An 11,322-nucleotide genomic window follows, 5' to 3' on the forward strand; every position below is an offset into this window, starting at 1 on the left:
TCCTACAATTTTTTTTTTATTCTATTTTCCTACAATTTTTTTTTAAAAAAAAAATTAAAATAAATTTATTTTATATATCAAAATATCTATATTTCAAAATATATTTATGAGTTATAAAATAAGAAATCTTGTTTTAATTCTGGACAATGAACTATATATGTACAACATGCTTCAAATTTTGTGATAGCTTCCAATAGGTAGTTTCATCTCCCAAGAAATTTATTGTAGTTTAATTTTTTATTTATTGTAAAACGTCTCAAATGATTCCATAATTTGATATGTTATATATATATATATATATATATATATATATTAGTTTCTTAAAAAATTTTCTTTATATTTCTCTCTCCGTAATGCAGGCCTTAAACAATTATCTTCTTGGATTCCAGCTCTATCTATCTAGTTTTGTATTCCTATATATCTCTTTCTACCATTGGATTCCCACACAGATGAAAATGAGCTTCTCTAAAATGAACAATAGCAACATCTCTTCTTATACAAAAACCAATGGAATTGACCTCATTGATGATTTGTTGATGGAGATTTTCACCAAGCTACCAGTGAAGAGCATCTACCGCTGCAGATGCGTATCAAGGTCATGGCGGCGGCTTGCAGATCGTTGCATCGCCGTAGGGCTCCCATTAGTCTTCTGCGCCATGTTCTACCGTAGCGGTCCCAGAGATATCGATCTTGAACCTAGATATGGATGTAATTGTAATGGTAGTTTCCAAGAAACAGACTTCAGTTACCTACCATTTTACCACAACTCCAACATCATAGATTGGAACAATAGTCTTCTCCTCTTTTACAGAAGGATTTCCTTTGATTTTTATGTATGCAATCCTACCACCAAAAAATGGGCAGCTCTACCCAAGCCAAGGGGCGAGAGCCAACACTCAATACTAGCTTTTGATGCTTACGAATCACCATATTACAAGGTGGTTTGCTTTAGTAGTGGGTGTCAAGCACAAGTAGGCCAGCTTGAAGTCTTCTCGTCAGAGACCGACCAATGGGTCGAACATAGCTTGAATTGGGGAGTTAATTCAAGCCACCTCACATCATGGATGCATTACTTTGATGGTGTTATTTATGTTCTTGCTTATCCTAGACATGTTGCTTGCATTGATCTAGAAAAGATGTGTAGCAGCGTAATTGAGTTTCCTGACGACATTGATAATGTGGCTTCTTTGGGAAATTCTGGTGGGTTTCTCCACTGCGCAATAAATGATGCAAATGAATTGAGGATTTGGGTTTTAAAAGGAATAGAATGGATGTTGAAGAACATAGTAAGTGTTTCAGATATTTTAGAATGGAAAGGTGACTGCATATATACATCTCCTCTTGCTTCTTTGGTTCAGGGGCAGTTTAAATTCTTGGCTTTTCATCCGAAGGAGGATGTGGTTTTCCTATGGGTTATGGGTAACTTGATGTCTTATGATCTTTGTAAGAAGATATTTGATTTCGTTTGTGAGCTGGGAACAGAGAAGGAGAAGATTCTAGTGAATCAGATTTGGCTATTTCTTTAAAACTTTATGGAGTTCTTAATGTTCTTATTAGAGATTTGATTCAAGTTCTCGAATTCATATAAAAAACTTTTTTTAAGAGTAAGTTCTCTAACTTTTACAAGAACTTCTAACATGCATTATGAATTTTCTAACTCTTGTAATAACTCACATCATAAATTATGAAAAAGAAATCGAAACGAAAAAAAAATATAATTTTACATAATTCTTAAATCTCCAAAATCTTAAACAAAATGATTTTCACGAACTTTTAATCGAAAGAAAAATATACCTTGATTCATTTTGAATTCATCTATATCCGAACTAGGTTTCTATCCATTTTCCCTTTCACTTTCTTCTTTAATGAGTTAATTCTCTATGGAGCAAAGTAACTCCTCATAATGAGAGAGAGAGAGAGAGAGAGAGAGAGAGAGAGAGGACCGATAGTTATTTCCTACAAATTGGTTACAATAACCGCTTGTAGGAGTTATTTGATCAAACAGTCCATAAACGATTGATCAAATTAGCTCTTTTTGACCAATAAGATTTAAACATAAATAATTAAATTTCAATATTCTAATATATGGGTCACTTAATGATTTATATGATTAAATATATATTCCTAAATAATTATTGCAACGTCGCATAATTATTATATTTAATTATTCTAACCGTCTCCATATTCAGATAATGTTTCAAATTGCTTGGCTTGATGGGAATTCAGTTTCTATAATAGTTTTTTATATTCTATGATTTATTTGCGGCAAGTAAATGAGAAATTATTCTGTGCGGATGTCAGACACAGCTCTACGTCCAGATGCCACGGTACAGTAAGAGGATGACACGAAACATTCTGGTTGGTCTCCGGACAGCTTCCGGCATCCGCACAGAATAATTTTTCCAAGAAGGATGTATAGATTCTATAGAAATTTGAATAGGGACACAGGTGATTTAAATTTTTGTACAGTCGAAAGAATTTCGTAGCTTCTTAGGTTAGTATAAAAATTGGTGGCTTTCGTTTGCCATTTGAAGACTTCTTCCTTGAGGAAGTGGCTGATGGGAGGAAAAGGTGGAGGTACTAAGTTGACACAAAACTTGCAAGAAAGTCGATTGAGACCGCAATTCAATCCATTCATTGCTTCACTATGTAGGCATGTAGCCATTTATTATATTTGTTGGCTTCAGTTTTTGTCCTGCAGTAGTGCTTAAAGGATAGGAGAAATTATTTTGTGCTGAGTATGGATGGAAAGGATCGTCTGAACTGTGAGTATACATATTATGTGTATATAATTTGTATAAAAATTTGATACATATCGTGTATAAATTTATACATAATATGTACACTCATATATCCAAACGATTCTTCCTATTCAGACCCCACATAAAACTATTTCTCCAAAGTTAGTGTTCGATTTTTTATTTTACTTGTACCATTTTTACTTTTTCCTGCCATCGCCTCTTCATTCTTGTGCTTATCGACGAAGGAATGCCAGTTATTGTGTTTCTAACACTTGTATGGTGCGGCGGTGGGGTTTGGCCTAACCCTCTTTGCACTGCGGATGCTAACAAATAATCAAGTGGAATCCACAAATGTGTTTTTGGACACCTGATTCTTCCTTTGGCTGATTTATGGAGGGTTTCATTTTTGTATAATTTTTTATATATTTTATATTTTTTAAAGTTGTTATAGAAAAAAATAGTATAATTTTTTTAAAAGAAACAAAAATTAATGATCAATTAAAAATAATAATTATGATCTAAAAAATAAAATATGAAGAAACATGTCTCTTAAATTTTCAAGGGCTCTTTCTAATGGCGGAGCAAGAAATTTTATTCAGGAGTGACCTAACTTAAAACTTTCACATAAACATCTTCCACTGGCAGTCTTTATTTAGGGGCAAAAGAGGAGCGAAAGGGAAAACGAAAGTCATGCACAAGGTCGCGGGCCACAACTTACACCAGAAGAGAAAAAAGAAAAATGAATCATTGATGCTTTTTAGGTGACCAAAAAAAGATGTTGGTGGCTTCTCTAATTAATAAATAACTTTAAAAGGAAGAATTACAAAAATTAGAGCAAGTTTCTTCGTTGGCAAACTTTTTGCTCTATTAGGCCACTAAAACAATCAGCTTCGAGTTCTTTTAAGCTTTAGCAAAATTCTTTAGAGTAGCCACTAGAGAAAGTCATTCCTCCCTCTCTCTCTTTCAGCTAAAGCATTGCATGGTCTAGGTAAAGGTGGATTGAAGACTTGAAATGAAAAAAAAAAAAAAAATCCTGTAATTTTTTTTGGGGGGCTAGCTATTTCGATCATTTTTATTTCAAATGGTCGTGGCTAATAGTGATTATTGGTTTAAAATTTCTTAAAATATTTAAAAGAAATATGATAAATAATATATTTTAAAAAATTAAAATATCCTAAAAGGCCTTATCTTTTTTTTTTTTCTTGGAAAAATTTGGGCATAGCCCGTATATTAAATGAATGGGTTACAAAAAAAGGTAAAAAAAAAACCCTAGTCTCACAGCTCAAACAAAAAGGAGCTGAGAAAGGAACACAGTTAAAAACAACATTACAAATACTCCAAAATAAAACACATAAAAAAGAAACATAATCTGTATAGAAATGGACAGAGAGCTCAAGTAAAATCTGGAACCAATTGAATAAAACAAAGAATAGCCTGGAACTGATCATCTCGAGTTGAACCCCCAATTGCTAATCAAACAGTCGATTCCGCAGGGTGCAAAAAATGCCAGGCCATATGCGGAATAATTAGAGAAGAAGAGCATGGTGCGACGACCATCCAGGGGGCGTGAAAGCAAAAACAGCTGGTTCCAATCATCATTGCCCAGTTAGCAAAATGCACACCCAGCGACAGATCATAAATTATTTTTAAAACAATTGGGAATAGAGGAGAGAAGCAGCTCATAGTTTTTCCATTTGGACACCTTTGCACGTACGACCATACAGCTCATAAATTTCATGTTATTTATATGGAGATCTTCAATATGCCATGATTGTGATGCCAGAATGTTTGATCTTTTGAGATGGGATATTCATCCGATTAAAGTGAATTGCTTCCTTAACTTGCGCACACTTTGGATTTGGAGTATTTCACAGCCTCATGGTTTAGTTGTTCCTGACGCAAGCAAGTTTATAGTCAAATCAACCTCAGATGTCTTGGAGTTGATGCAATTTGGGCAAACAAATAGGGCTGTTGGTTCAACTGCTTTAAATGAAAGAAGTAGTCAATCCCACAGGTCTCTTCTTCTTCTTTTCAGGCTTATAAATTCCTTTTGAACTTATGACTGGTGCTGATTTTCAGTTTTTGCAGCATTCTCACTGTTCATGTACGAGGTGTAGATTTGAAGACTGGTTCTACTTCAAGGGACTGTCTATATTTAATAGAAATGGCTGGAAGTGAGAGAGTTGACCGCTTTAAAGCTACAGGAGATAGACTTAAAGAAGCACAACACATCAACAAGTCTCTTTCAGCCCTTGATGATGTCATATTTACACTGTCTCAGAAGAGCGCTCATGTTCCATACAGAAACAGTAAACTTACTCAAGTTCTTCAGAGTTCACTAGGTACTTTTGCATTATTTGTTCTTACTATAGGGATTTGTTGATTTTACTAGTATTTTTAGTTGCTCATAGGAATATCTTAATGAATTTCTATTAAAAGGAATTCCTTATTGTTATTCTTCTCACGTGTTGAACATAATTTCTTATTATGATAAGAATTCTAAAGAAAAAGTAATCTTTTGTTTTCTCCCAGCTCCACGAATTGCATGATGTTTCATTACTGTCCTAGAAAATCTCAGTGGCGTTAACATTGTTGAAGAAAAGCTTGGCTGCAGGTCCATCCATTCACTGTCTACAAAAGTGCCTGGTTCGCTCAATTATATTGTTAATGTTGTGAACAGGTTTCTACGTTTTCATAGTTTTGACATCATGTCCTCATTCACTGTTTGTTTTAGATATATGTGTTTTTTTGTATCTTTGTAACTGTCTTTAAGTATATTATTGATTTGTAGCAGCTATATTGGGCTTTGTTAATCACTTTTTCTTATTTCTCTTTGTATCCTACCTTTCTCTTCCATGAGCCTCATTCTCCACCTCCTTGGATTTCTCAATATAAAATCAACTCCAGACATTGCTTTCACAAGAAACATACTTTTTCCCCCTCCATCATAAGATGTTTCTGAATCTCTGTTTGGAAGATGGACAATTGCTCCAATGTGTGTTCTCAACATAGCTCACTGATACGTTTTCAGCATAATGGATTTAGTTAAGCATCATGATTAAGGATGGGTTACTAAAACCCAAACAAAATAAACATCTTTTTGTCCCAATACTGATCAACCTGAATGTGGGTTGCTGCTCTGAATTTACCACTGTAGTGGTTTTATTTTTATTTTCGTCTTTTTGTTTCATTCATGTCATTATATATTTTGGTCCTCGTTGTGCTGCCATTAGCTGAAATAAAAAAACTTTCAAGCATGTAATTTGTGAAAACTTTTGTGATTGCCAAGGTGGTATTTGAATTTGGAGTGAACTTTTTATGGCTATTTCAAGCTAATTTATCTTCTGGTAGCTTTATGCATTTATTTGTTTTTAACAACATTAGATCTGGCACTTGTGCAGCATGTTCAGGAATTTCGTAATTATTTCAGATATGCATTTTGGTGGGTTGTAGTTGGGGTGGCGTCATCAATTGAACTTGATGAGTTTGGTTGCACTGATAGACTCAGTTTCAGCATTCAGGCCAGACTTAATTTCCATCAAGGAGGCGGTAAGCAAACAGGCCAGACTTAATTTCCTTCTGTTTATCCATTTGACCACATGAAAATCATATTTGTTCATTTTCTTATTCATTAACTCGTTCTCTTCTAGAGTTCAAAGGGCCATTGTCTCTTTATAAAGCAGTTCAATTTTCATTACTTACAAGCAAGTACAGAGCACAGTAGCAAAAATGAGCTAGCTTTATGTTGTTGTCAGCGGCTCAGACGGGTTGGAATTGATAGCCTTCAGTGAAGAAGAAGAAGAACTTGTGTTGAAATCGTGGAACACATTGAAGAAGGATGTAGCTAAGCTTGGCCTCAAGTTCTTCTTCATGTAATGTGAAACTTTTCATATTCAAGAGCTATTTTACTGAACTTCACAACATGTATTAATTTTCAGGATATTTGAGATTGCACCCTTGGCTGCAAAGCTCTTCTTCTTTTTGTGAGACTCACAGATTCCACTTGAGAAGAATCCCAAGCTCAAAGGCCATGCAATGTCTGTCTTCATCATGGTAGTTTGCTAACACCCCCAATCTTCCTCACTCGTGTAGAGTTCATGACCATTATTGTTTTATCAAGATAATTGTTGTGATTATAGACATGTGAAGAAGCAGCACAACTCATAACTACTGGCAAGATTACTGTGAGGGAAACGATATTGAAGAAGATTGGTACCAAACACGTCGTGTATGGTGTACTTGATGAACATTTCAAGTTATTACCATGATGAAGTAATTCAATATCCAAACTACAATATTTTTCTACTCATATGTATTATAATGTTTAATATTTTATTTGTGCTTACATGTTACCAGATTTGTTCTGCTGGAGACGATAAAAGAGTATGTTCCTCATATGTGGAGCATAGAGATGAGCATGGATTGTAGCTTAAAATCACTTAGTTGAAGCTATAAATGAGGAGATGAACTCGCTTTCTTGAGAACATAATTGGTTTTTGAATTCTTGCATATGGTGTGAAGCCGTATGCAAGTTTCCTACATTTTTGCCTTGAATTATCTCAGAATTATAGAAATATTCTGATAATTTTGTTTATTAAATTATTATGTAGGGGTTGCCTGCTTGTACTCCAAGTTGAAGTTCGTTGCATCCGAAATGTGTATTGATGGATATGGAGCTGGATCCCACACTGCAAAAGTACAAGATATTGATTGGCGTTAGCATAATTATAGATTGATGTTGTCATTTATTTTTGATATAGTTTATATGAGGGAAAAATAATAATTTTGTAATTTTATATTTATTTACATAAAAGTTAATAAAAGATTTTTATGTTAATTAGATTTTATCATTTTTTAAATATTAAGATTTTATGTTTAATGATGTTTGAGATTATATTTTTTGTATTAATTGATGGATGTATTTGTAAAAGTATATGAATGAATACAATTTTTATTTTCTCCTAGCAAATTCTTAACAATGATACTCATGAATAAATATAATTTTTTTATTCTAAGCTTTCTATTATTATTACCTCAAGCTAATAAAATTTGTATTTTTTCTCTATTATGTAATTTATTTAATTAATTGCAACATAAAGGAGTGATGGATTGATCTTAATTGTTATAGCCAATGCATAATAAATGGATAATAATTTTATTTACTAAATATCACAAATTTTATATCCATAAATATATATCAACACTTAATGAAATTAAAAGGGCAGGAGATTTTTTTGATTGATCATTTTGCGACCAATTTTTATTTTTGTCGCTATAGGAAAAATATAATAAATAAAATTAATTATTAAAATTATTAAATAGCATCCAAATAAATATTCATTAGCGTCAAAAAAATGGCCGCTAATATATACAATTTTAGTGACCAATACTAATTAGTGGTCCAAAAAAATTTTTTGGTCTCTAAAAGCCTCAGCGACGAGGCTACTGCGACAAATCGGCGACCCAAATATTTTTTGTCACTATTTACTTTAGCGTCCAAATTAACATTTTTAGCCACCAATTTTGTTGGTCGCTAATTACCTATTTTCTTGTAGTAATTTGTGCTGGTTGTAACTACTATTGCTCACATCAGTAGGGGCAACAAGGCAAGCCTCATGAGATAGTCATATGTGATAATGTGAGAAGAAAATTGGCTTAGGTGAACAATAATGGATGCCAAAGATAAGGCGCATCAAATTCATATTTTTGTTTATTTTTCAAATTAAGGATGCATATAATATATTACATCTATTTTAGAAAATCGGTTCTCTATAACATTAAAGTTTTTTTTAAAAAAAAAGTTGTAGTTTTTTTTAACGATGCTAGTGGTATTATTTAGGGGTTGTTTGGTTGGAATATTTTAGGGTGTAAATTAGAGTAAATGCATGAGTTTTGAAAATCTTGGTGTTTGCTTGGATGAAAAGCAAATCCAACGTAAAGTAAATGCAGTGTATTCCCACTAAATTTTGACGGAGAACCTTTTAGACAACTCCAAAACGTGTCATTTGCTTCATAACTATTTAAGACATTTCTATCCTGTGTTCACGATAAGATGCATTCATAATTTGTGATGCAATGTTATCTACATGTTGGTAATTATCTTGATTGCATTTAGTTTTGACATATAAGTCTTATTTGGGACAACTTTTTTACTGCTTTATGAAGCAACTATATAGTATAAAAATTTCTAGTTCAAAAAAGTTTTGTACAAAAAATTGCTTTAAAATATAGTAAGAAAGTTATCCCAAATAAAATCATAATATCAATATATGAAAATATGCCTTGCTTAAATTGACTTGAGATACCTCTTCATCAATTATAGCGATGCAATAAAACCATGATCCTTAGAAAAATGAAATGCCAATTTTATTATATATTTAGATAAATCATAATTTAGTGATATCAGAACTCTCTTTTTCGATTCCTTAAATTTGGTATGCCTTGAGACTTGTATGGGACAATTTATTCCTATACCTTTTGTTGATAAACATTATGTGAAATCGCCGAAGTAAAAAATAAGCTAAACTCTTAAGGTGTAATGATTGGAATTTCATTAAGAAACTCATCCGTTAAGCATGCTCATCTTGAAGATATCCTAAGATTAGTGAACTCCTTGGAAGTTACATCAATAGGATAAAACCAAGAGACCCTTAGGCTAAAGCAAATAATATCTCAATAGTTAATAATTTGGGTTGTTGCAAATTATATCGGAGCAATACGCCAAACGGAAGATGAGAACTAAGTGTGATACAAGACAAAATTTTACGTCATGGGAGTCGCCTCATAAACATTGTATGGGACAAAGTGCTCGTGGCGGGAGTCACCACTTAAACTTGTAGGGGCGACTCATAAACCATGCATGGTACAAAGTGCTCGTGTGGGAGTCACCACTTAATCTTGTAGGGGCCACCTCTAAAATCTTATGTGCATGGTAGATGATTTTAGGATAAAGATACTAATAAAGACGTTAGTTACATAAGTGAGAAAAACCCTTTAAATAAAAATAAGCTAAACTCTTAAATAAGAAGCAATTGCAACCATTAATTAATGTTTTTTTTTTTTTAAAAAAAAAAAAAGAAAGATAAGGAAGAAGAAAGAAAGAAATATTCCTTGATGCCATCTAGTTTTGGCAAACCATTATGTGGTAGCAGAAGCTATTACCACCGATACGACAGCAACCTGATCAAAACTTAGATCATATACAACCCCCTCACTAATCTCTTCCTATATCATGGATTAAGGCTTAATTTGGTACGATATTTTTATTGCTTCCTAAAATCATTTTTTAGTACAATAATTTTTTTGAACTAAAAATTGCTATATTAAAAAACTATTTTAGAAAGCGATAAGAAATCCATCCCAAATGAAGCCTAAGACTAAAGCCCTTGTCTGTAAGAGCTTAAAGTGAGGAATTGTCTACCTTGAAATTTTTTATTTTCTGTAAAAAAATAAGCATTTTAACTATTTTGGTCGCCTTCAATAAAAACAGCTGCTCAAATTCTAAGTAAATTTTCATTTTTCATGTTTATATATAATATTATGTATTTCACAATTTTATTTTATTTATTCTCAAAAGAGAGATCGGTTTGGCCCATGAATATAAGGTTATTCTTCTCTTATAAAAGAGGTATAAGAGTTTCTCCTCCCATTGGTCGGTATGAAGAGCAAACAACTCGATTAAAGGAATCCTATGCACATGAGCATACTTTGAAAAGCCCTACAACATAAATATATAGTCTTTTTTTTGTGTGTTGTGCTCGATTGGTCCCTTGTACTTATGATGTTGTGCATTATGATTGGTCTCTGGATGACGTTCTGCATTTGATCTCTGCACAAAATAACCTCTCATGTTGGGGAAGGATCATTTAGGATAACTATTTAAATAATTATAAAGGCATTTTAATAGCATAAACCCTCACCTCCATCTCTAAAGTCGAGCATTAGCCATCAATCGTGTGCTCAAATACAAAATAAATCTTGTACTTGATTATATTATTCTTTGTTTTTAATGGACCGGAGAACATGGATATTATCAGCCTAGGCATATCAGGCCAGTAATATATAGCTCACGTAAGCTTAGTAGAGGCCCGATGGGCACACCTTGGTTGAACACTCATTATCTTTATGGCACATGTGCTATGATTAATGGAGGCCTGGGGGAAACTAGTTAACCCTAATAGAGGCCTGAAGATAATTTATTACATCACAATTAAGTATTTTCTTAACTTTCTTTTATCTATATAGGCCATATTTTAAAAGTCAGTCGAAGGCCAATAAAAAAATTTAATAAAAAAATATAAATCAAAATTTTATTTATTATATATATCTAAATAAAAAAAATTACCTGATTACATTTTAAAGCCTAAAAACTTTTGGGGTGTGCAAGATTTACTAGTGCATTTCCCTTCTCTATTTGGTTACAAAAAGGGAAGAAGAGCAATGAAGAAAAGAGGGAGGGAGAGAAGATTATACGAGTTTTTATGAAAAAGAGTTTATCTTCCAATATTAATGATCAATCATCATAAGGGATGTGCCAATATTTGACACGATTCGAAAATCCGACTTAAATCCGACAAGAAAA

At 32.8% G+C, this 11,322-nt stretch overlaps 2 protein-coding genes and 1 long non-coding RNA gene across 3 annotated transcripts; all 3 read left to right on the forward strand.

Annotated features, from left to right (window-relative positions):
- The first annotated feature begins 337 nt into the window (after positions 1-337).
- Positions 338-3,905, forward strand: LOC114578341 (putative F-box protein At3g10240). Its single transcript, XM_028694291.1, has one exon. It carries the CDS (start codon positions 354-356, stop codon positions 1,524-1,526), a length of 1,173 nt encoding a protein of 390 aa, XP_028550124.1. The 5' UTR covers positions 338-353; the 3' UTR covers positions 1,527-3,905.
- A 1,225-nt stretch (positions 3,906-5,130) lies between these two features.
- On the forward strand, positions 5,131-6,404 carry LOC114579509. The gene is made up of 3 exons (XR_003700532.1): positions 5,131-5,421; positions 6,172-6,290; positions 6,392-6,404. It is a non-coding gene; the product is annotated as an uncharacterized LOC114579509 (long non-coding RNA).
- Positions 6,405-6,479: 75 nt separating this feature from the next.
- LOC110111152 (non-symbiotic hemoglobin) lies at positions 6,480-7,583 on the forward strand (the record flags this gene model as incomplete). The annotated part of the gene is given in 4 exon segments (XM_028694287.1): positions 6,480-6,613; positions 6,680-6,794; positions 6,881-7,013; positions 7,098-7,583. Coding segments are annotated over 3 exon segments (378 nt in total), but the record flags the coding sequence as incomplete, so codon positions are not given.
- Positions 7,584-11,322: the final 3,739 nt, after the last annotated feature.

Source organism: Dendrobium catenatum, unplaced genomic scaffold, assembly GCF_001605985.2.
Source record: "Dendrobium catenatum unplaced genomic scaffold, ASM160598v2 fragScaff_scaffold_447, whole genome shotgun sequence".
Lineage (NCBI taxonomy): Eukaryota > Viridiplantae > Streptophyta > Magnoliopsida > Asparagales > Orchidaceae > Dendrobium > Dendrobium catenatum.

Bases quoted from the DNA above. Each gene is read 5' to 3' on its own strand.
- LOC114578341 (XM_028694291.1), top strand. From the start codon at position 354: ATGCAGGCCTTAAACAATTATCTTCTTGGATTCCAGCTCTATCTATCT.